Genomic DNA, 27,313 nt, shown 5'->3' on the forward strand with positions numbered 1-27,313 from the left:
CACCACTCTCTGCGGAGTCCTGCCACTGAGGCGTGTACAGTTCCCATACCAGGCAGTGATGCAGCCAGTCAGGATGCTCTCAATTGTGCCCCTGTAGAAAGTTCTTAGGGGTCCATACCAAACTTCCTCAACCATCTGAAATTAAGGAGGTGCTGTTGTGCTTTTTTCACTACACAGCCGGTATGCACAGACGACATGAGATCCTCAGTGATGTGTATGCTGAGGAACTTAAAGCTGTTCACCCTCTCAACCCCAGATCCATTGATGTCAATAGGGGTTAGCCCAGCTCCATTCCTCCTGTAGTGCACAATTAGCTTTGTTTTTTGTGACATTGAGGGAGAGGTATTCTTGACACCAGTGTCACGGTGGTAATTTCTTCTCCGTAGACTGCCTCGTTATTATTTGAGATTAGGCCAATCAATATCATATCATCAGGAAATTTAACTAGCAGATTAGAGTTGTGGGTGGTGACACAGTCAAAAGAGTAAAGGAGGGAGGTTGGGACACAGCCCCAAGGAGCACCTGTGTTAAGGGTCAGAGGGGCCCAGCCTATCAACCTGTGCACACACCTTCAGAGAGCTATGGACTTGGCCTCCTAGAACTCGCTGCACATGAACAGTTAAGGGCTGAAGTATTTAATGTCCCTTTAATTCGCTCTCTCAAAGGGCAACTTCACGTTTGACTGGATTAAACTCCATCCGCCGCTTCTCCAAGTCTGAAACTCACTATATGTTTTGCCAATTTCCAACATTATCTGTACTCCACCAATCTTTGTATAACCTGCAAATTTACCAATCCATCCAATCTGTGGGTTTATGCTTTATGAATCAATGTCTTTTACAATATTTTACTTAAATGTTGCTGAAGCCTAAGGAAATAACATTTCCTGCTTTCATCTTAAAAAACTTATAGATCTATCATGCAGACTTGCTGTTCATTTCCAGAGTATCATGTTTTTAATAATTGTCAAATCTTTGTTAGTAGCGTGCTTGAGATGTGTAATATTTGTGTATTTATTAATAAATGCAATGAATGCATTTTGAAACAAAGTTTAACAAGTTTAATGTTGCACATTCTGACATGCTGTTTACAAGCATGATCTATAGAATATGGTAACAAATTTACCTCCTTCACAACACCATCTCTTTCAGCCTCTTCACAACCGAATTTTATCTCCTTGGTTTTTGCTATAGGCACACACTTAAAACGTTACCCTCATTTGCTACACTTTCAGCAGTGATATTCTTTGGATTTTGTCTGTTCCTTATAGATCAGTAAAGTCAGTCTCTAAATTCTAAAGAGGAGGAAGTATTAGCAGTCATGCAAGGTGCTGCATAGAGAATTCTTCAGTGACATCAACCACAGCTCATTAAATAGAAGGATGGCAGAGCTAATGTTCACAACTCATTTTAAATGGCTCAGCTTCTCAGTCCGCAAAATACCTTTTCACAAACAATGAATTGGCACCTGCTGTGTGGCCTGAGAATGCACTTGCTTTACTGTGGAGTGAGCAAGTCGGAAGAGCATCGGAAAACGGCAAACACATGCTGAGAATACCTTTGTTTCCTGAAGGCCTAGCAAAATTATCGTGACAAAACCCAACATCCGCAGCATGCCACTTACCAAGCTGTGATCTTCTTTAATTCCTTTGAAAGGAAGGAAATGAACCAACACACAATTATGTGCTGTATCAAGGTTTGTTGAAATGCTGTGACAATGAAATTCAGAAATGATGCCAGAAACCAACTTTTCTGATCTGTATTAGTAATCAGTTTTAAAATACTCATTCAATTATGTATTGATGGGTAACACCAAAAGGAAATGGGAATTCACAGTCCCTGGGACAGTAGGAACAAATGTCCGCCTGACACGAGTCTATTTTTTCCTTTTCAGTGTTACATTAAGTAATGATCTATGCTGCAATCACAGCTTTATCTGGAAAATCCACTGTTACTTAGTGCACTGCAGCATTAGCACCTGTGTGATCAGATGCAAAATGGAATGGACATCACTTATCAAGGAATGTTTGTTTATCGGATTAACTCAGAAGCAATAGTAAACAAGTACTTAAAATTCAGAATTCCAATATGTGAAGGAATCAAAATAATCTTCAAATACTACACAATATAGCAGGTGTGCCATAAAGAAATGAAGTGTGATGCTGGAGTTGGTCATATTCAGCTTGAATTCAACTGATGCCAGAAAGCAAACATAATACCAAGTCTTTGGAGTTTGAATTATCAATTTTCTCATTGATTGCAGTTGATTTTATTTAAGGAAATGTAAATACAAAATAAAGTTACTCCTAAATGCTTTGATCTTCATTCACCCTTTGAAGTAAAAGTGATAATTTGAACATATATTCAGTAGTATTGCTCAACAGGCAACATTGAAAATATGCATACAAATAATCACACCACTGTTTAATACACCATACGTCAATAACCATTCCTCTGTACTGGGGACGCTGCACAAATAACCACCCCATCAATCTCAGGATGTCAGAAACTGTTTGAAAGCCAATTAAGAACTTGCTGAAATACATTTACTCCAGCAAGTTGGGAAAGATAGCAAACTATTTGCAGCCAGAAGAGTCACACAAAATGTCAACAAGCCAGGACTAAATAATGCCTTCGTGGTGATGTTCCTTGATGCATAAATACTGGACAAAAGACGACATGCCTGTTCATCTTATAACAGTACCATGGGACTTTTTTTTAAAGTATCACCTAATACGGTAGATAGGGAGCCAGTTTAATGCTTAATAGCTAGATGGCACCAATGCATAATTCCTATAATACAGAATTACTGGCCTGGATATGGGTTCCAATCACTGGACGAGACTTTTTGATTCAAAGAGAGTACTGATTCCAAGCCATGTACATAATTAACTATGCATTTAATTACATCTGTCAGACTCAGTCATGGTATGCTGCTGAGGGTTAAATGAAACTACATATTGAAGACTAACAATTATATTTTTGTATTTAATGCCCATCTACAGAACAAGGCTGTTTTTTTTAAAATGCAGATCCAATTTTCCAATCAACTTTATAATCACTTGAAGGCAAGAACTTTAAATCACTGCTGTGGAATACAACTATTATTGTAAACTTGCAATTAAACTTGGAATTAACTAAAACAAATCAAATGCGAGAATCCATGTTCTTAACTCAATAATTTCCATACCAGAAACAGTATGGGTTTCTCAGATATACTCAGCAATTAACTATAGGTTAGTTTTCATCCCACCCCACCCCCCTCCCAGCAGGTTTCCTGTTCTACTGCTAGCCAGATTGTTATATTATTACCATATTATGACTGCCAGTTGTTCTGTGAAGCACCTAGGTTAGTAGTAGAACATGGGGCAAGCTGAGGGAGATGAAATTACTGAGGATGGGTACAGTACAGTGAGTCAGGTTAGCTTGGATTGATAGGAGCTGGGCGACATAAAGCAATGGGGGAAATCGGAGACTGCAGTTGTCTGGGGAAGTTGAAAGATTGGAGTATCAAAGGAAAGGGGATTCAGAAATGGAAATTCCAGGGGACAGATTTTGAGGAAGATGGCTCTTGAAGGCTGATGCAGTAAGTTGCCTTGCTGACATTACAGAAAACAGCCTCTCCAGTGAAAGAAAACAAGAGGTTAACATTTTTGATGAAAGGTTGATATAAAATATTAATTACCAGATCCTAGCCAACCCAGCGAATGTTATGAGCATATTTACTTCTGAGCTTCACAATATTTATTTCTCGAGCACTGAAGTCGATAAACAAGATTCAAGAGCAACTGCTCATATTCCAAAAAAACCAAATCGAGATTACTTATTCCTAGCATGAGAAATAGTCAACAAATGAGATCTTGTTGACAGGTTTACTTAAAACCTGGAAGATAATGCCAACATCACATTATAAAATGGAGTTGCTATTTGTTTTAACTCACTCCTATAATTGCAATTTTTAAATTAATGATTTCATTGAAAAAAAAACAATTTCAAATTATAGATGCAAGTCCTATGCAACTGACAGAAGTGCCTCACAAACTAACCACATCTCTCAATCAGCGTCCTCCTGCTGCTGTGCAGAAGAGTCTGCTGTTCCCACATTGGACTCATCAAGCACCATGTAACTGACAAAATTTAAGAGGGTCATTTCCCCCCCCATCATTTTTATTTGAGGTATAGGGAAATTATCAGAAGTACAAACAAAGGATAGTCCACTGATAATTCAGAAACTACTCCCTTCCAAAACTAATCATGCAGGGTCCTGTCATACAGCCTGAAGTTACCTTTTTGGTTTGTGTAATTTTACTCACTTTCAGCAACCAGAATCTATATGCCACCTGTATTTTAGAACTTTAAGTACTACTACTACTACTACTACTAAGGCAATGTCAAACCATTTGGTAGATCTGTTAAACAGAAGGTTGAAACACAAAAGTATCCAAAAGCATGTTCAACAAGTTAAATTTTATTTTCTTAAAGCCGAATACTCAGCCCTCTTGTTCAAATAATTTCAAATAAGCTGCTCAATTTAACATGACGCAAAACATAAGTCATAAAGTTTAAAGTTCTTTTTGAAATGGCATTTATGACCCAGCCCACTTCAGAACTCATCATTAAAAAAATGGCAAAATACTAAGAGTGTCACTTGAAACCCAAAGTTGGTAAGTAAACCCTTGCACTTTCGACATAAACCATGAACCTGGGTGAAATCTGTACAATTTTGAGTTTGTCCACATTGCACCCCAATTCTTTGAGATTATGATCATTACCAAGTATGGAAAATTTAAATACAGAACTCACTTTAGGAAAATAAAACAAAAGTCAAGAGAAAAACTGCCCTTTGCAACAGAATTTTATGCAACTTTTCATTCTCCACAAAGTTGTGTTTTCAGCCACAACTATTTTAATTACACAGGGTTCTCTTGTTCTACATCTTCAAAACATTCATATCCTGTAGTATTGATTCAGCTATGAAGTTTCCATCTTGTATCCAAATTTTTCTAGTTCAGCTCTGAAAAAAAAATGAAATAACATTAACTTGCTAAGAGATCCAGGACTGCTCCAAGATTCTATTTCCTTCCCCCACGATAACCAATCCCACCCTGACTCCACATCTTTTCATTAGTACAGCTTTGCAGAATTGCAGGTAATACTCAGCCTAGAATTATTTTTCTAATCTTCTCAGATGTGGACAATGCTTTCTTCAAGATTTCATTGGCAAGCTCATTGTAATAACCACACATTTAATTTAGCTAAAAAGAGGTTTTATGACAATGAACAGAATTTATTAAATTCTGATGCAGCAGTGTACCATAATGCAAAGTATCCTCTTATGATCTTCTCATCTGTGTGGTTCAAGGTGGCAGGTACAAAAGCACTTCTTACTTAGCTGCTAACAAGAACTAAGGCAAACATTTTCATTTGAAACATCTGTCTTAAGTTTTGATTTTTGTTAATCTATGATGAAATTTACTCCAAGGAACTGTTGAAAATCATTTGGTGGAAGAGGTCTGGGTATCAGGAGAGCACAAGAAAAAACATGGACCTTCAAACCTCTGGATAAATGACAAGGCAAAAATAAAATCCCAATATTAATATGGTAGAGAGTGGACTTTGCAGGAACATATGCTTCAAAATAGCTATAGGAAATAAATGGGAGATTAAGTTTTAGAAATGTTAATAAACCATGAAAACTTCAGGGTGCTAATAATATTTATCATAAATTTGGTTGCACATCTTCAACCCATACATTCCAAATTCTTTCTAGATTGTTCATAGCTTTGAAAACCATTGATTCCTGATAAACATTTTGTTCTGCATTATCAAAAAACAGTTTGTTTACCTTCTCATTTCTGAGATATGGTGATAAATGTAAATTTTTATTACACAGATAGAGAGACATTATACAATACATATATAATTTTCCAATAATCAAGCTAGATCCAGAATTGAAACATGGAGCACATTATATACTTTTGAAGAGATCCAGCAGCATCTTTCAAAAATTACAAATACTTAGAGAAAAACTGCTGATCCATAATAAGATTTTTTTAAAAATCTAAGGCTGAGACTAACTAGTTAATTTCACATCAGGACAACATACTAAAATTTCCTTCTATGATGCAAGATTCTATGATTTCACTCTCACAAGAAATCATGAACAAACCACATCTATAATATTAAAAAAAAGGTCATTTTAACTGACTTTCTCACCCCGCCCCCCCACTCCCCCAAACCCAAGTAGTGAGTGATGTTCCATCTCAATTTCAATGTGGAATGCAAGAGTACCTTCAAGTTCCTTGGCATTAACAAGTCAGAGGATCTACTGTGGGGCCAATACATTGATAAATCACAAAGAAGGCAAGCATGTGGCTCTATTTCATTAAGAGTTTGAAGTTTTGGTATTTGGTATGTCAAAGACTCTTGCAAATTTCTATAAATGTATGATGGACAGCATTCTGAATGGTTGCATCACCGCATGATATGCAGGCTCCAATGTGCAGGATGGAAAAAGGCTACAGAGTGTTGTAATCTCAGCCATCTTCATCATGGACACAGCCATCCTCACCATCAAGGACATCTTTAAGAGGCACTGCCTCAAAGCGCTGTCCATCATTAAGGATGGTCAGTACCTAGGACATGCCCTTTTCTTGTTACTATCATCCCCCGTCTCTAAACAGTCCATGAAGAATAATACCTCATTATTCCTTTTGTAATAACATATTTATTTTTGTAAATTTTTATGGCATTTTAAAGTGCCAATGATTGGAATGCATACAGCTGAATTTACAACAGAGAGCAAAGTTCATGTTAAGACCATAAAACCAAAAGATAGAGGAGCAGAAGGCAGCATTCAGCTCCTCGAATCTGCTCCACCATTCAATCATGGGCAAATCCAATCCTTCCAGTCATCTCCACGCTCCTACTTTCACCCCATACCTTTTGACGCCCTATCCATCAAGATAGATAGAACCTATCTATCCCTGCCTTAAATACACCTAATGACTTGTCCTCCACAGCCGCTCATTGCAACAAATTCCACAGATTTACCACCCTCTGACTAAAGAAATTTCTCCGCATCTTAGTTCTAAAAGGACACCCTTCAATCCTGAAGCCGTGCCCTCTTGTCCGAGAATCCCCTACCATGGGAAATAACTTTGCCATATCTAATCTGTTCAGGCTTTTTAGCATTTGAAATGTTTCTATAAGATCCCCCCCCCCCCATTCTCCTGAACTCCAGGGAATACTGCTCAAGAGCTGCCAGACGTTCCTCATACAGTAACCCTTTCATTCTTGGAATCATTTTCGTGAATCTTCTCTGAACCCTCCCCAATGTCAGTATACCCTTTCTAAAATAAGGAGCCCAAAACTGCACACAATACTCCAAGTGTGGTCTCACGAATGCCTCAACATCACATCCTTGCTCTTATATTCTACACCTCTAGAAATGAATGCCAACATTGCATTCACCTTCTTCACAACCTGGAGGTTAACCTTTAGGGCATCTTGCACAAGGACTCCCAAGTCCCTTTACATCTCTGCATTTTGAATTCTCTCCCCATCTAAATAATAGTCTGTCCGTTTATTTCTTCCACCAAACTGCATGACCATACACTTTCCCACATTGTATTTCATTTGCCACTTCTTTGCCCATTCCCTTAAACTATCTAAGTCTCTCTGCAGGGCTCTCTGTTTCCTCAACACTACCCACTCCTCCACCTGTCTTTGATCACTGGCAAATTTAGCCACAAATCCATTAATACCGTAGTCCAAATCATTGGCATACATCGTAAGAAGCAGCATTCCCAACACCAACCTGTGTAACTGGTAACCGGCAGCTAGCCAGAATAGGATCCCTTTATTCCCACTCTCTGTTTTCTGCTGACCAGCCAATGCTCCACCCATGCTATTAACTTCCCTGTAATTCCATAGGCTCTTATCTTGCTTAGCAGCCTCAAGTATGGCACCTTGTCAAAGGCCTTCTGAAAATCCAAGTACACCACATCTACTGCATCTCCTCTATCTACCCTGCTTGTAATTTCCTCAAAGAATTGCAGGAGGTTTGTCAGGCAGGATTTTCCTTTCAGGAAACCATGCCAGCTTTGGCTTATCTTGTCATGTGCCTCCAGGTACTCCATAATCTCATCCCTAGCAATCGATTCCAACAACTTCCCAACCACTGATGTCAGGCTAACAGGTCTATAGTTTCCTTTCTGCTGCCTCCTACCCTTCTTAAATAGTGGAGTAACATTTACAGTTTTCCAGTCATCCGGTACAATGCCAGAATCTATCGATTATTGAAAGATTATCGTTAATGCCTCCACAATCTCTCCAGCTACTTCCTTCAGAACCCGAAGGTGCATTCCATCAGGTCCAGGAAATTTATCCACCCTCAGACCATTAAGCTTCCCGAGCACCTTTGCAGTCGTAATTTTCACTGCACAAACTTCAGTTCGCTGACACTCTTGAATGTCCGGTATACTGCAGATGTCTTCCACTGTGAAGACTGATGCAAAATACGCATACAGTTCCTCTGCCATCTTCAGTTCATGTTCAGTGATCCTTTCAACATCTTAGATAAGGGATCTTCCAGCAATCTGGTAGATGGAAGCACTTCTTATTATATCCACTAAATTGAACAACCCAATCTCCTTAAAAACACAAATTCAAAGTTTATAATTCTACAATCAGAATAAGTGACCTGGTTAAAAGTGCAGATGAGAATATGACTTCATTTATGTATTACCTTTCATGTTAGGGTTAATCAGGCCCTCTGCTGTGCTGGTAGAAATTGAGGTGACCCAGACCTCATTAAAAAGCAGCATGATCCAAGAGTAGGCCAGCAATCTGAGGCCAGATGAGGATATGACCCAATGTAATTCCACCTTCACAGCAGGAATTCTGACATCCTCACCCGGTATTACCTGCATGCAACCCAGACGCAATCGTTCCCACCAAATGACCCGATTGTACCATTGCTGCTAAATTTAAACAGAAACAGAAGAGACAGATCACCAAGTGTTACACAAGGCACTACATTTGGATACTGCCAAGTTTCCCTCAAGTATGTGGCGGACGATTTGGGAGAGCTGTCCTAAGGACAGGTCAGGCATTACTCTGACATTGGCTGTATTCAGAGGATCATGCACAACAAACAATAAGCCTGAGCCCTCCATCACAATTCTTGGGTATATCTTGTCCTACTGGTTAGACTCAGCAGCACTGTAGAACACAGACAGGAGAGAGAAGCCTCAGAATGCTTAATGTTGGCTCTAGACTTGCTCAAGTCTCATGGCATTAGGTCAAGCAAAAGAAAACTGCACAATTACCTTCTACTGTTCTGCTGCCAATGAATCATTGCTTCTCCTTCTTGAGTGTCGTGACAGCACTACCACTGACCAAGCAGGTAGCGAGTGAATCAATGAGAGATAAACTTGAACAATGAATTTACCAATCTACTGTGGCCAACCCACTTATCAGTGATAACACTGGAAGTGAACATCACACTGTCCTTGTGGAGACTATCCTGTCTGCACAATGTGGACATCCTCTATCTATCCTGGGGTCTGGCACAGAAAACACATGAAACAGAACATAGAATAGTATAGCATAGGAACAGATCCTTCAGCCCACAACGTTGTGCCAAATAATTAATCTAGTGATTAAATGCCTAACTAAATTAATCTTTTCTGTCTACACAATGTCCATATCTGTCCACTGCCTGTACATTCATGTGCTTACCTTCCAACCTCTTAAACTCTTTGTTGTGTTTGTCTCAAGTACAACACCTAGCAGTGTATTCCAGGCATCCACCACTTTGTATTTTAAAAAAACTTCACCCTGCACATCTCCTTTGAACTAAACCACCCTCTCCCCTCACTGTAAATGTAGCATTAGACATTTCAACCCTGAGAAAAATGTACTGTCTACTGTATTTGCGCCTCTCAATTTTAAAAATCGCTATTTTAAGAAGCTGTTTGCAAGCTGCATCACTGCTTGGTATGGAAGCTGCACTGTGGCAGACAGGGAGGCACTACAACGCGTCATTGGCACCAGCCTACCCACCATCAAGGACATGTATACAGAAAGGTGCTGGAAAAGGGCCAGTAACATCATGAAGGATCCCACCCACCCTGCACATGAATTGATAGTCCCACTTCTATCAGGAAGGAGCTTATGTAGCATCCACAGCAGGTTCAAAAACCGTTACTTGCCCAGCAGCGAGGCGCATCAACACCCCTCGCCCTAACAAATAAAGATTATTTAGTATAAAATAAATATGAAAACTTAAAGCACACGGTATTGGGGGTAAGGTATTGATGTGGATAGAGAATTGGTTGGCAGACAGGAAGCAAAGAGTGGGAATAAATGGGACCTTTTCAGAATGGCAGGCAGTGACTAGTGGGGTACCGCAAGGCTCAGTGCTGGGACCCCAGTTGTTTACAATATATATTAATGACTTGGATGAGGGAATGAAATGCAACATCTCCAAGTCTGCAGATGACACAAAGCTGGGCGGCAGTGCTAGCTGAGAGGAGGATGCTAAGAGGATGCAGGGTGACTTGGATAGGTTGGGTGAGTGGGCAAATTCATGGCAGATGCAATTTAATGTGGATAAATGTGAGGTTATCCACTTTGGTGGCAAGAACAGGAAAACAGATTATTATCTGAATGGTGGCCGATTAGGAAAAGGGGAGGGGCAACGAGACCTGGGTGTCATTATACACCAGTCATTGAATGTGGGCATGCAGGTACAGCAGGTGGTGAAAAAGACAAATGGTATGCTGGCATTCATAGCAAGAGGATTCGAGTACAGGAGCAGGGAGGTACTACTGCAGTTGTACAAGGCCTTGGTAAGACCATACCTAGAATATTGTGTGCAGTTTTGGTCCCCTAATCTGAGGAAAGCCATTCTTGCCATAGAGGGGGTACAAAGAATGTTCACCAGATTGATTCCTGGGATGGCAGGACTTTCATATGATGAAAGACTGGATCGACTAGGCTTATACTCTCTGGAATTTAGAAGATTGAGGGGGGATCTGACTGAAACGTATAAAATTCTAAAGGGATTGGACAGGCTAGATGCAGGAAGATTGTTCCCGATGTTGGGGGAAGTCCAGAACAAGGGGTCACAGTTCGAGGATAAAGGGGAAGCCTTTTAGGACCGAGATGAGGAAAAACTTCTTCACACAGAGAGTGGTGAATCTGTGGAATTCTCTGCCACAGGAAACAGTTGAGGCCGGTTCATTGGCTATATTTAAGAGGGAGTTAGATATGGCCCTTGTGGCTAAAGGGATCAGGGGGTATGGAAAGAAGGCAGGTACAGGGTTCTGAGTTGGATGATCAGCTGTGATCGTACTGAATGGCGGTGCAGGTTCAAAGGGCCGAATGGCCTACTCCTGCACCTATTTTCTATGTTTCTATGTTAAAAGTGGCATAAGACATCATTGCCTTTATTAATGCACCAAGTTCAGGAGTTGGATAAATATGAAATTAAAACCAGCTGCAAACAATGCAGCAGGCAACATCCCAGCTGAATACCTATATTTCAGAACTAGTTACTGTGCCTATAATTATATCTACTATAAAACTGGTATCTTCTGGTCCAAATACATGGCTATTCGCAAAAGTACAGGACAAACATATTCAGAGTAATTAAAACCCATCAGTTTTTTCAGTGATGTACGCCATCACCAATTTGCAGCTCTTACTTATCACAGATGCCCAGTTTGGGTAATGGATTACAGTACTTGGCTCCTAACAGCATCACAGTCTTGGCCCAGAGAGATGGATTGAAAGCTCAAAGCAGAATTTGGCTGAATGTGATCTAAAGACACCACGATAAACCTGAAGTCAACTGGCATCAAAAGGAAAAACACTCCAGTGCCTTGGAATCGTACCTCACACAAAGATAGATACCTTTGCTTGTCAGTCCCAGGATCTCCTAAGGACAGTCATGCCACATCAGTGCCAGATAATAATCAAAGAGTCCAGTAACTAACCCTACCCAACGTTAATATTCAATGGCAATACTATCACTGAGTCCCTCCCAGCTTCCAAAATGCAACTGGACCAACCATATCAATAATGCTGGGTGGCACGGTAGCGTAATGCAATCACCAGTCAGGGCTCAATTCCCACCGCTATATGTAAGGAGCAGTACATTCTCTCCCTGGTTGCGTGGGTCTCCTCCAGGCAAGTCCAATTTCCTCCTACATTCCAAAGACGTATGGATTCGGGTTAATCAGTTGTGGGCATGCTATGCTGATGTCAGAAATATGGCAAGACTTGTGGGCTGTCCCAAGCACCTAGTCAGACTGTGTTGGTCACTGGTGCAAATGGTGTATTTGACTATGTTCCAGTGTACATGTGACAAATAAAGCTAATCATTAAATATGATGGTCACAAAAGGTCAAAGAATCACTTCCTGACATGACAAGGTTTTTGTACCGTCTACAAGCATACATGGGATAGAATAGCCTGGGTTCATGTAGTGCTGATAGTAGAAGTCTGAAATCAGGCCAAAGCATTAACTTGATTGGAACCCCATCCACACTGCTGCTAGGAGGCTGTAATATACACCATATGCTGCAGTTATTTGCCCAGCTACTCCAATGACCGCCCCCCCCCCCAGCTACAAACCATGGGCAGCAACGTATAAAAACACTGCTTTGTGCAGTTTACTCTCTAAGTGATACACTATACTGACGTGGACACAAATATTAATTTCTTCATTGCTGGTGTGTCCTGGAATGTCCTACCCAATAAGATTGTATAGTGCCCTCCTGCCAAAATGACTGTAGTAGTTTAATGCCACTGCTCACAAACTTTTCCAGGGCAATTAGGTTTGGGCAATAACTTGCATCCGAAAAATAACTTTAAACTTCTTGAGTTCTAAATATAGCTAATCATAGAAGTAGATTAAAACATGAATTGAGGCAAGATGAGAAAATCATGATTCTGGTTAATTCTGTATTGCTGAACATATACAAGAGCTCCACTGTTTGGAAAACTTCAGAATTTCAGCATGGAGTATATCATTCTTCTTATTCCTGATCCCGATGAATTCCAAAAGACATCAGCGAATAAGACATTGGAGCAGAATTAGGCCATTTGGCCCATTGAGTCTGCTCCGCTATTCAATAATGGCTGATCCTTTTTCTCCCCATTGCCATTAATATTTGAAGGGAAGGAATTATTTAAAAAAATTACTCATATCAGGAAAATTCATTCAGCAAACTGTTGCAAATTTTAAGAAATAGTAAGCGCAAATCTCCACCTGAGGAAATCCAGTTGTGCTTTCTTTGCAATCATTTTGTATGATGGTTCTAGAACAGGTCCTCTGAGATAGTGACACCCAGGATTTTAAAGTTACTAACTTACTGACCTTCTCCACTTCTGATCCTCCGATAATTACTGGCTTATGGAGCTCTGGTTTCCAACATCTGAAGTCTACAACCAATTCCTTGGTCTTATTGACATTGAGTGAGAGATTGTTGTTATTGCACCACTCAGCCAAGTTTTCAATCACCCTCCTATATACTAATTCATCATCCCCTTCAATACAGCCCACAATACTGGTGTTAAGAGCAAACTTGTACATGGTAGCCACATAGTAAAACTGTAAAGCGAATAGAGCAGGAAGCTAAGTACACATTCCTGAGGTGCTCCTACGCTGATGGAAATTTTTTGTCGATCCAAACTGACTGGGGTCTACAGGTGAGGAAATTGCACAAGGGGTACTGAGGCCCAGGTCTTAGAGTGTACTGATTAGTTTTGAGGGGATGATGGTGTTAAGTGCCAAGCAATAATTGATAATGAGCATCTTGATGAATGCATCTTTGCTGTCCAGATGTTCCAGGGTTGTGTGAAGAGCCAATGAGATAGCACCTGCTGTAGACCTGTCACTTCAGTAGGCAACTTCAAGCGGACCTAAGCTGCCATTCAGACAGGAGCTGATGTGCTTCAACACCAGCCTGTGCAGCAAGTGAAGGCGATTGTGATGAAGAATTTGTTGCGAGTAGAGGTTAGTTCAATTGTTTCAAAGTGAGGGCAAATTTACATAATATTAAAGTGCAAGGTGAAGCAGCAAGTGCCGATGTAAGTGCTGCGAGTGATTTTCCTGAAATGCTGAAAAAAATTATGAGGGGGGGAGGTTATTTGCCAGACCAAATATTTAATGTATTTGGAAGTGTTTCTTAAGTGTTTTATATGCATGGAAAGGTAAAATATATACTATATACTAAGACAAACATTTGACTAACTGACGATAAAGAAGAACCCTATGTACCTGTCCCGCCCTACCTAGAAACTCGACTTAAAGACAGACTGAGGAACAGATCTCATTCATAACCCAGGGACAGCCTGCACTGCAGTACCAAGTTAACCAATGAGCACATGCTTATTCACTTAATGCAAAACAAATCAGCTTGCAGAGCTTTCCAGTATACTTTGTAGAGCTACCAGAGGCTTATTAAATGGTTGTGCATACTATACCAACTAGGAATCATAGTAAGCAGTTACTTATATACAAGTACTTATAAGAAATAGAAGCAGATAATCATTAAACTGCAGAAAAAAATTAAACAGTCGAATCCAAGAATTAAACAGCTGGATTTAATAGCAGGAAACCTCAACACAAGACATGTCAATGACAATAGAAAGCATGAAAAAAATACCTGTGTCCACAGAATAACCCAAGATCATTAACAATATGAAATATTATAGAATGCTGGAAATAAACAATGAGGCAGCTGCTGTGGGGAAAAGGATTTAATGATTCAGGTTGAGCAGGAAGATTCACTGTGGAATAAATCTGTTAGCTTTCGAAGGACAGAAGTAGTACATAGTTGTTAAGAAAAAGTTTGTGAACTCTTTACAATTACTTAGTTTTCAGCATTAATTACTTAAAATGTGGTCTGCCTTCGTCAGTCACAATAATAGACAAACACGATCTGCATAAACTAATAACACACAAATAATTGTACTTCTTGTCAATACTGAGTACACCATTTAAGCAATCATAGTCTATGTTCATAGAATTATGTAAACCTCTGGGGTAACGTCTTCTACAAAAGCTATTTGGAGGCAGGTGTTCCAATCACTGAGGTGAGACTGGAGGTGTGGGTTGTAGAGGTGCCCTGCCCTATAAAAAAAAGACACACGAAGTCAGGTTACTGACAGAGGCTGCTCTTCAAGAAAGCTCTGTTTGGCTGTACAATCCCTCGATCAAAACAACTTTTAGATTAATTGTAGAGATGCTTGAAGCTGGAAAAGGCTACAAAAGCATTGCTGAAGACCTGAGCGTTCATCAGTCCACAGCAAGAGAAATTGTCTTGAAATGGAAGAAATTCAGTGTACTGTTACTACTCTCCCTAGGAGTGGGCATCCAGCAAATATCACACCAAGAGCACAACATGCAATGCTGAAAAATACAATACTGAAAAAGAACCCAAGGGTAACAGCAAAAGACCTGCAGAAATCTCTAGAACTTGCTAAAGTCTTTGCTCATGTGTCCACTATAAGAAAAATGCTGAACAAGAATGGTGTTCATGGAAGGACACTATGGAGGAAAACACTGCTCTCCAAAAACAACATTGCTGCACATCTTAAGTTTGCAAAAGACAACCTGGTTGTTCCACAATAATTCTGGGACAATGCTCTGTGAAGAGAGACAAAAGATGAACTCTTCGGCAGAAATGCACACCACTATCTTTGGAGGAAAAAGGGCACTGCACACCAACACCAAAAAATCATCCCAACTCTGAAGCATTGTGGAATGAGTATCACAGTTTGGTTTGCTTTGCTGCCTTCGGGACTGGACAGTTTGCAATTGTTGAGGGAACAATGAATTCAAAATTGTATTAAGAATGTCCATCATCTAAAGCTTAATAGAAGTTAGGTCATGCAATGAACCGAAACACAAGAGTAAATCAACAGAATGATTTAAAAAGAAGAAAATTTGTGTTTTGGAGTAGCTAAGTCCAGATCTTAATCCAGTTGAGGTGCTGTGGCATGACCTGAAGAGGGCTATTCATGCAAGGTATCCCAAAAAATTGATGAACTGAAACAGTTTTGTATGGAGAAATGGTCTAAAACTCCTTCTCACTGGTGTGAAAGTCTGATCAACAGCTACAGGAAATGTTTGGTGGAGGTTATTGCTGCTAAAGGAGTTTCTACTAGTTATTAAATACAAGGGTGCACATACTTTCTCCAGCCTGTACTGTGAATGATTAAACAATGTATTCAATAAGGACATGAAAAATACAACTGTTTATATGTTATTAGTTTAGGCAGATTGTGTTTGTCTATTATTGTGACTTGGATGAAGATCAACCACATCTTATGAGTGATTAATGCAAAAAAAAAAAGGTCATTGCAAAGGGTTCACAAAGTGTTTCTGGCAACTGTATATGCTGGAACTAAAGTAGTGGTCAAATTAAGTTAGATACCTCTGTTCATTCATACCACAAGTTACCTAAACAAGTCAAGTCATTCTTTCTGAATCAAGAGTCTAGACTTCAACTGAGTTTAAAATAAATAAAAACATTTACAGATGAAATATTATAAACTGCAAATGTGAAAATACTTTCAAAATGAAAAATTGAAATGTTTTGGGTAAATGTAACTCAAAACGACAAACTGTATGCAGTTTTCACTGAAGAGAAATACTGTAGAAGAGAAACAATGCACACAGTGTACTCTCTCTCTCACTTTTAGATCAAAATAGATAAACAATTCTCTGACTGGACAGGAGATATTTCATCACTCCATCCTCAATCTCTAGAGACCTATCACACTTGGTCTCAAGTTCAGGAAACAGCCATTTATTATTACTGGTAGAAAATTCCAATCCAAGATTACTTACTTTAAAAATCAATCGGAGCCATGTCTTTCAAATAAAAAGCCAAATTTACCTTTATATTACTAAGAAAAAACTACCAGCAAATTTACTGAGATTTTGCACCCTGTTCAAATGACTTCAGTGAAAGTGCAAAATCAACAGCTTTGTCACCAACTTTTCGTTCACTGAAAAATACTGAAATTAACTTCAACCAATTTCTATTAATGCTGAATGACCCATTTGATAAGACCGTCCTAGCTACATGACAAAAGATCACCAGGAGTTGTAGATAAAGGGATGACAAGTTTTTCCAAGCAGTAAACTTAATTAGATTTTATAGAACAATGCAGTCTTCTCAATTAAACAGCTGCTATCACCATGAAAGAAAGCAACATTTCCACAACCCGAAATGACAAGATGTTTCAATCTAGAAACACCTTACCCTAACACCAATTATACATCTCAACATGAAATGAGATATAAAGGAATTGATCTGCTCTACAATTAAAATTAAAACTCTCACAGCACACAAGGCCACTAACCTGGTCTGTTCTTATTTAAGTTCAATGGAGGGACATTGTTCATTCTCCCCATACCAGATCAGCCCATGATTGAATCGCAGAGCAGACTCGATGGGCCAAATGACCTACCTCTACTCCTATATCTTATGGTCTTATCTCCTAAATAACCCAATCATCCAATTTTAATGGTCAATTCTAATTATTTAGAGAGCTACAGCATAGTAACAGTCCCTTCCGGCCCAGTAAGACTGATTATACCCATGTGACCAATTAACCTACGAATCCAAATGTCCTTGGAATGTGGGAGGAACTGGAACAGCCAGATGAAACCCAACCAGTCACAGGAAGAAAGTACAAACTCCATACAGAGAGCGGTGGAACTGAAACCCAGTCGCTGGCACCGTAATTCTAATCCTATGCCACAGGGAGTACAAACTTCTTACAGAGAGTTGCGGATTTGAAACCCGGTTGCTAGTGCTATAATTCTCTTCCTATGCCATATCCTATTGATATATTTAATAACCACTACCATGTCACCCAATGTGTTAAAATAAATGACCAGAAAAATCCAGCCACTCCCAGTGCCAAGGAAAAATATACAACATCATTTTACATTGCATCTCAAATCCTCTCCAATTCTAAATTTCTAATACAATCACTGGGGGTACGTCTCATACATTAATTAATTCTTAAGTGAAATGCACACATGAATTTTGTAAAATTGCCAAAACAGATAGTGTTGTATGACCTTGAAGATGATGAATATTTTTGATTATAAAACCAATCTTTCCTCAATGTAATTTTCATGTGTGATCTGCTCTCCCAGGTTATAACAGAAAAGTTCTCTTTGACTCTTTACAAATGATGGCTTCAACACGCTTTTTACCAATACCATGAAATTTTCTTCCTATGTCACATCCCCTTGATATATTTAATGTAGCCGTACTTATGAATGCCCAATTAATGGACACCAGCTCGTTTGTATGTATGGATGTTATAAACATATGGTTTGGCATTCATTACCCAGGAATGGCCTGTGGTGAATTTTACCTTAACTGGTTAGAAAAGTCATCCTCTACATTGTCATCATCCCAGTTGTCTTCCCAGACATGTGCATCCTCATCCTCATCTAAACCTGTCCAGCCTACAACAGAGAAAAAGAAAAACAGTTAATTTCATCCACATATCAAATCTGAATGGAACATTTCTTACCTACGCTATAAGAACAGCTGATCATACTGCCACACCATCTTTTATCTTTTCCCTGTTCTTAGCTACTAACCTCTACTCCTCTTACTGTTTCCAAGTCTCTGTTCTATTAATGCTTAATAAAATTATTGTGAAGTAACAAGTTTTATGCCACTTTCTGATTTCCAAAACAGCCTTGGATCAAGACATCAGAGTCCAACAATCTTGCGTCATTGGCAAGGATGATTGCAAAGATTTATGGACTTAGAAGAATTGCAAGTGATGTGGAAATTTTTAGCAAATAGATGAAGTAGAAATTTTTAGCGCACAAACAAAAGAGATAAGAGCTTTTCTAATTCCAAACTGTCTGAGAGAAAACCTAGTTCATTGGATGGAAGTAGGAGTGAGGAAGTTACTAAGCTGCTATTTTGAAAAAACAGATCTGTAAAAAATTGAATACGTGCAAGCTGGAAGATACGAAACTACTTAAATACATGAAAGCCAATGGAATGCAAAAGAAAACTTTGGTTGTAGAACAACGCATTAAGATTTTAGTTGCAATTTAACAATATTTTGAGATTGTGGACAAAGTGCAGTGCAGTGTATCAAGCTTTAAAGCAGATTGAAAGAAAATCAAAAGACTCTGCAGGAACTTCAAGGGAACAGTCCAGCCAATGGCACTTCTCCTTGGGAAATACTCTCTACATCGGACTTTATTCCAAGACAATGACACCATCTAAACTGAGGAATTACAAGATAGGCATGACATGGACTCTACAATAACTCCTAGTGACTCAAGTGAGGATAACAGTGATGAAACAAGATTGGCAGTTATGTTACAGCTTGCTTTAGTAAAGACCAAGGCAGTGAAGGCAAGCAGGACTTATGAAACCTATGTAAGGAGACTCACAATCTATTACAGGGCCAATTGATGTATTGACAAACTAACCCCTACAGTGGTAGATCCATCAACTATTACTCAACAGCTCAACAATCTGCTGAAAGCTGTAAGTGCCCAGATGACCTTGTGACTCTTAATGAGCAACTGAAAAGTGTTTCAAGCTTTAAAGACGACTTTGTATACTGCACCTGCTTTAAGAATCCCTGACACAGGAAAATCATCTACCCTGTATGTAAATGAGAAACACATGATGGCAGTCTTAACTCAAGAACATGGAGACCAACAGCATACTGGTGGTTATTACTCTGCCAAAGGTTTGTACAATGATGACTCTACAACGACTGAGAGGGAAATTCAAATGGTACTAACTGAAGCCTGCAAGGTAACAGAAGGATCAGCTAATATCTAAACTAATTCTCGGCATGCTTTTGGAGTCGTTCATGATTTTGGAAACCTATGGAAATCGAGAATTTCTTACAGCTGTAGGACCCCAATCAAGAATAGCCAATTAGTACAAGAACTCATTAATGACACACAATTGATATCAGAAGTTGCCGTATTAAAATGTAAAAGCCACCCCAAATAACTACAATGGAAAGCCATGGAAATGTATTCACAGAAGAACTTGCAGAAAAGAATGCAGGGAAAGAAATTAAAGTTTAATGGTCAAAGAATTCAAAGTATGAGAACATATACCATGAACCCAACAACTGAAATTTTGGAATTTGAGTTGAAATCTGTATCACAGATGCACATACAAGATATTCAAGAGATGCAAGCTCAATGCTCTAAATAAGAAAAGTGGTTCTGGGTGGAAAATGGTGGGGGGTTAAACAGTGATGGAACATAGAGTTATGGCACTAGTCAGGCTAGTAGCTTTAACCACGTGGCTTCCTAGGACACATTGTAGTGAAAAGGATGATCAACAGAATCTCCGAGTGGTAGGGAAATCCAACATTCAGGGCACAAGCTTGACAGATGTTTGATAGATGCACAACAAGCCGGAAATGAAATCTTGGAGTAGTGGAAAAGTTACTACAATTAAGTGCTCCTGCCCCACCTGGTCCATTTTTACACTTACAAGTGGACTACATTACTTTGCCAGTGTCAAGGATATTCAAACATACTGGTAATAGTAGACAAGCTTTCAAGATGGGTGGAAGCTATTCCAGCAAGAAAAACCACTGCCACCCACACACAGCAAAAACTATGATCAAGGACTACGTTCCTAAATAGGGACTGCCATGTCAAATCAACGCTGACCAAAGAACACATTTCCTTGAGTTTGTCAGGAATTATGTTGACCGATGAGCATTGTTCACATCACCCAGAGTCAGGAGGTCAAATTGAACAAATAAATGGAATCAAACAATAATAAGCATCATGAGGAATGCATACCGTGGCCAGCAGTCTTATGCAGGATCCGAACAACACCAAACAAGAAAACTAAATTAAGTCCATTCGAGAGCGTCCTATGTCACTGTCGGGAGCCCTTGAACCCAGAGGCTGATATATTCTGATTAAGAAATCACATAAGGAACCACTGGGAGCTTGATGGGAGGGATCTTATCAAGTGCTGTTAATTACTACCTCAGCGGCGAAAGTCGATACATGCCAACTACTGCAAGCGAGGTAAAGTGGTACCTAACGAGGACAACTAGCATCGTGGTTAATGTGTTAGTACCCTTTGACCCAGTGCCTACGCTGCTGGACTACAGTAAGCAAATCACAAATCAGCCAGAAAACTACTAACAGAATCAACAGCTACTGGGCATTATGAATTTTATTCTAATATTATTTGTTGTTAATATTCAGTAATTCTGCCAATTTACCAGTTGAGATGATTCAAAGTATACTTACGAGTGCCACATGAATTTTCTGATGCTGTTAGTGCCTCTAGCTATTGGGTATCTCAATTTATACCAAACACGCTGAAATATTCAGCAATGCTAGGCATCCCTGCACATTCAGAACAAACATATGCCCTCTGTCTTAAGTATTCCAGCAATGGCTATGTTGACATTATACCTATGATTCATTATTCTCAAAGAAGACAAGTATACAATGATTATGCCCCCCCCCCCATCTGAAGGTAGAGTGTTCCTATGAAACAGTTCGTAAGCCGGAATGTCGTAAAGTGAAGAAGCAATTACCATTTATTTATATGGGAAAAATCTGTGAGCGTTCGCAGACCCAAAAAATAACCTACCAAATCATGCCAAATAACACATAAAACCCAAAATAACAGTAACATGTAGTAAAAGCAGGAATGATATGATAAGTACACCGCCTATATAAAGTAGAAATACTTTTCTACAATCATTGCCGCACTGTTCTCCGTAGCCAAGATCTCACGCAAGCAGTCTCGGCAGAAACACCCACTCCAGTAACCTTTAAGCTATGAAGCTGCTAAATCATACCAAATAACACATAAAAATACACAGCCTATATAAAGTAGAAATAATGTATGTACAATGTAGTATCACTTACCGGAATGGATAAGTCAGCGCCGGACACACTGATGATTGTGTGTTTGGCTGAGTCGTTGGAGATTGGGGTGGTGCAGTGGTCCCCAACCTCCAGGCCACGGACCGATACCGATCTGCAAAGAACGCAGGGGTACAGTGGTAGCCGGGACGCACCCAGCACATCCTTAAGAAAAAAGCCGAAATAAACAAGCTAATTAATTAGGTGCCACCCGGCATATAAATGTCGGCCCAGATCAGAGGCGACGCAATTAGCAATCGCCTCTGATCTGGGGCGACATTTACGTGCCGGGCGGCACCTAATTAATTAGCATGTTTATTTCCACTTTTTTCTTAAAGATGTACTGCGTGCGTCCCGGCTACCGCTGCATTCTCCGTGGCAATGTATCGGTTCACAGCCCGGGGGTTGCGGTGGTGGGACACTGGGGTGTCGTCTGTTTCCATCAGGGCAGGCAGGTCATCTTCTTCTATGTCTGCCTGCCTCAATGTCGAAGGTCGGGGTTCGTCGTCTGCTGTGGCTGATGTGGAAGGCTTGCTTGACTGCTTAGCCTCGCGCATTTTTCTATCATACAGTTCTTTGTAAGCACTCAAACCATCCTGCAAATATGCCCTAAACCGACGTACCCTTTCAAAATCAAAGTCGTACTTTTCTGCAATAATTGCAACGAAAATCTCACACAGTTGCTTCACGTTCAGTTCCTGGGTGACTTCGCTTTAGGTCCGTTTGCTACTGCATATGGTTTCGATTGTTATCCTTTCCTCTTCCAATTGCATCAGCTCTTCATCTATCAGTTCTTCGTCATGGGATGCCAAAACCTCTTCAACATCATCTTCGTCAACTTCCACAAGCCAAACTCACTTTGTCGTTGCTTTGTTCACCACAATCGAAACGCTTAATTATGTCTAGTTTTACACTAAGTGTAGCACCCTTACGAGCTCTTTTAGGCTTTTCCGATGCCTTAGAAATCATCTTGCTAACGGCTGCTCACAGGTATGCGGTTAAGCAACGCTGGCTAAAATACAGTTCCGGGGGAGGAGCTTGGCTGCTCGGGGCACGCGCTGCCTTTTTTTTCGCGTGCTGCCTTTTTTTTGGAACAGTGAAAACACCTTCTGTTAGCGAAAACAGGTAACTAATGTAGGTCTTTCGTAACAGCGAGGTTTCGTAAAGCGAACGTTTGAAAAGCAGGGGACACCTGTACCATCTTAAACTAGTTAATTTATGCATATATAATCAGCATGATTTAGGGAATCATATATTTGACTCTATTCATCTCTTTTCCTGGTTATCTCTATATCTGCATCTATTGCTCATGACAAAGCTATTAAACTGTTTTCATGTTCACTAATACAAGCTGCCTTTTGCTTGAGTTCACAGGGTAGCATTCCAGTAGGGCATAGTTTATGCAATTATACTTGTCCTAAATGGAATAATGACTCTGGAATTTTCTTTGACAACACCCATCAGAAAAATATTAGAATTCAACAAGGCTCCTGCCGAGTAATAAGGAATGGACTAAGTTCATGAAACAATGTATACTTTATGTGTGGAAATGAAGACTTAAAATCTCCTCCATGCAATTGTAGGATCTTGTTATTGTCTTTCTTGCCATGAGACACACACAGACCTTACCCTTACCTCCTAAATCTAGAAGTAAATGAATAATTTCAGGTGGTCAATTTTATTTCCATTTTAAGATGTTGCAAAGAGCCTAAGAGATTAAAATGTCACTGCAGCTTTAGAAAGTATAAGCAATGACACTGCTTATTTCTTGGGAAAAGTAACAACTGAAATAGTCACTATGTGCAAGATGGTTCTTCAAAATCAGATGGCATTAGATCAATTATACTTAGACAAGTATAACTGCATAAACTATGCCCTACTGGAATGCAGTTAAGGGGAAACACATGCAGTTATAGGCAAGGAGTGTTGTACTTAGATACCCAATGAGTCCAAACTGACTTGGTTACACATATTCATAAAGCAGCAGTTAAAAGACATAAATTTGATGGATGGGATTTCTGTGACTGGATTCATTTAAGTCTCGGAAGCCGGGGATACTCAATACTACGAGTAATGTTATTTGTTTTGATATGCCTTACGATAATTTACATTTTTACTTCGATAAGGTGGATGATTAATAGAGTAGTTGAAACTCATGTCAGCCTACTAATCTGCCTAGCCATGACATAATGCTATGAATACTTTGAAGAATATACAGCCTTTAATATTTTCATAATTTAGGTAGTTTGATAATTTTATATTTACCATAGATACTACAAATCCTTCTGCATCCGAATTTTCAGATATAATGATTCTAAATGTGTGATTCAGAAACAAAGAGGGAACTGTTAGGTTAGACTGTTCATTGTCATTATCTTTGTAGCTTAACAATTAATTTCCTGCTTATATTTTCTATAAATACCCAAATACATTTAACTGTTTGATATGTTACCTAGTGGTCATAGTACGTATATGAAATTGCTTAGTGTCCCCTCCCCCACCCCCCATAGGTACATTAATATGATTCTGGAAGCATCTCTTGGCAACGCATTATTTGTAGAGGGGCTACTTGACTGGTTAACTCTTATCTACGAATCTGAATGGAATGTTTCTTATCTATGGTATAAAAAGAACAGACCATGCTGTACTGCCATCTTTTGGTCTTTTTCCCATTCTTTGTTTTTAGCTACTAATCTCTGCACCTGTCACTGTTCTTTTCCAATTAGCACTTAAAACAATCATGAAGCAACAAGGTTTATACCTCTTTCTTAACTTCTGAAAGAACCTTGAATCAAAAACATCAGAATCCAACAATGACAATGCTTGATATTGGTTTATACAGGATTAAGTGCTGGATCTTTTGCTTTTGTCATCTGCATTATATCAACAATCTGGATGATAATGTGGTATACTGGATCACCAAATTTGCTGATAAAACCAAAATTGGGGATGTAGTGGGCAGTGAAGACAAACCTGGGTAGGGCTTGCATGGTGAGCGGTAGAACAAAGCAATCTGGGAATAAAGATCTGTAATTCCTTAAAAAGTGGTGTCGCAGGTAGATAGGGCCATAAAAAGAGCTTTGGGCACATTAACCTTCATAAATCAAAGTATTGAGTACAGGAGTTGGAATGTTACGTTGAAGTTATTTAAGATGTTGGTAAGATTCTATTTGGAGTATTATATGAAGTTCTGGTCACGTACTTACAGAAAAGACAAATAAGATTGAAAGAATGAAGAGAAAATTTACAAGGATGTTGCCAGGACTTGACCTTGGTTATAGGCAAATGTTGAATAGCCTTTATTCCCCAGAGCTTCAGAAAATGAGGGAAGCTTCAACAGAGGTATACAAAATTATGATGGGTACAGATAAGAGTAAAGACACACAGGCTTTTTCTACAGCAGTTGGGTGAAACTAGAACTAGAGATTGTGGGTTAAGGGTGAACTTCACTCAAAGAACAGTGAGAATATGGAATGAGCTAACACTGGAAGCAGCGGATACAGGTTTGGTTTCAACACTTCATTCGGTACATGGATGGGCAGAGTATGGAGAGCTTTCATCTGGGTATAGGTAGATGGGATTGGGCAGATTAGCAGTTTGGCCTGGACTGGGTGGGTCGAAGGGCCTGTTTCTATGTTGCAGTGTTCTACGATACTAAGAACAGTGCACTTTTGTAATAATTTTTTTTTGTATTTTGAATGCTTACTACTAATATTGAAGACGTTGGAGTCAATTTACACAAAAAACCTGAATTGCTGTGCAATTAAATTGAATTTATTATTGTAATGGAGAGGAACAACAGAAAATTTGTGCATATCAATGTCATACACACAGAAATGAAGTAAAAGAATCAGATGAGTGCCTTGGTTTTTGCTTCAGGGATAAATATTGCCCAGCACCCCTGGAAAACATGCTTGCTCTTTAAGTAATGCCAGGGCATCTTTTATCAATTAACAAAGCAAAAAAGGGTCTTTTTGTTGACAGACAATACAGTATACACTAGCATGTCAACCTGGAGCAGTCTGAATCCTCTCTGGGATTATCTTACAAACAGAAACTAAACAGATTAACCCTGAACATTCTGGAGTTTAGAAAAATCAGAGATGAAGAATTAAAAAATTCACAAGGGGCTTGACAAGATAGACATAGAGCTTGTATTTCCCCTTGCAAGAGTCAATCTCAAAATAAGGTGCTGTCATTCAGGACTGAGGTGAAAACAAATTTCTTCATTCCAAGGGTAGTACAGTAAACCTTTATCAAAAAGGATGGCAGAGGTATAGTCTCGGAGTATAATGGAGACAGATGGATAGGTATTTGGATATTAAGGCAATCAATGAACAGGCATTATTTTACTGGAGGGCTGAGCTGGTAAAGGGGACCAAGGACAATTCCTGGTTTTATTTATCTTCCAACTTTTGGCATGGAGACAAACATGATAAACTATGAGCCAAGGCTATTATCGAAGATGAATAATTACTTCCTGCATTTGATGGGTAGCTGCTCCTTCACAGTGCCAGGGCGCAGAGTTCAATCCTGGCTTCAGATGTTGTCTGCATTCTGTGTGACTGAGTGGGTCTTTTCTGTCCTCTGGGTGCTCTGGTTTCCACTCACATCTCAAAGGCATGCAAGTCGCTGGTTAATTAGCTAGAGTATACTGTTCATAGTGTAAGTACGTGATAGAATTCGGGGGGGGGGGGGGTTTAAAACAATGAGGAGAGAATAAAAATGGGATTAATATAGGCTCAGTGCAAATAGGTAGTTAAATGTTGTTGTGATCTCAATAAGTCAAAGGGCCCATGTCGATGCTGTATCTATGCAGATTGAACTTTCAAAGGGTATTTGATAAAGTGCAGCAAGACAAGCTAACTACCAAATTAAAGATTAAGGCGCTTTACCAGCATGGATGTAAAATTGGCACAGCCACTAGAAACGAAGAGTTGGAGTGAATATTTATTATACAGGCAGATAGTCCCCAGGTACTAAAACCATATTTTTCTTGTTATAACTGATAAACTTGGAACATATTTTGTTCATTTAAGAGAGTATAATGCTCAAGGGGGACTGTTTCTGTGCTGTACATTATGAAGTTCCATATAAAATTACTGGTAAGTATAAAAAACAGCATGGAGGGAGAGATTGGTAGTGACCAAAAACTTGAGTGAAAGAAATGTTTTTCCAAATGTCTTGAAAGAGGAAGGATACAAGAACCTCAGAAAGATGAGCACTGGGCCATTATGAAGGTAATGCAAATACATCAAAAAGACAAAGGACAGAAGTCAACATTGTGTGGTGGTGAATGGATTAATGAAGTTGAGCAAAATATGTGTTTGAGAAACGAGCATTTAAATTTAATAGTTCAGGGATAGTTTAC

At 39.4% G+C, this 27,313-nt stretch overlaps 1 protein-coding gene across 2 annotated transcripts in view; it reads right to left on the reverse strand.

Moving 5' to 3' along the window:
- Positions 1-4,447: 4,447 nt before the first annotated feature.
- The window catches only part of sem1 (SEM1 26S proteasome subunit), a 29,660-nt gene continuing 6,794 nt past the window's right edge, over positions 4,448-27,313 (reverse strand). Inside the window, exons 2-5 of one of the 2 annotated variants that reach the window (XM_072253419.1) lie at positions 18,417-18,510; positions 15,054-15,147; positions 8,749-8,980; positions 6,211-8,653 (exon numbers count right to left, since the gene is read on the reverse strand). In XM_072253419.1, coding sequence (XP_072109520.1) covers positions 8,568-8,653; positions 8,749-8,980; positions 15,054-15,147; positions 18,417-18,510 — 506 coding nt within the window. In that variant the 3' untranslated portion in view covers positions 6,211-8,567. Of the gene's footprint in view, positions 5,014-6,210; positions 8,654-8,748; positions 8,981-15,053; positions 15,148-18,416; positions 18,511-27,313 lie in introns of those variants that run through there. The other variant, XM_072253420.1, reaches the window with a different exon arrangement.

The sequence above is a fragment of the Mobula birostris genome, chromosome 3 (assembly GCF_030028105.1).
Source record: "Mobula birostris isolate sMobBir1 chromosome 3, sMobBir1.hap1, whole genome shotgun sequence".
Taxonomy (NCBI): domain Eukaryota; kingdom Metazoa; phylum Chordata; class Chondrichthyes; order Myliobatiformes; family Myliobatidae; genus Mobula; species Mobula birostris.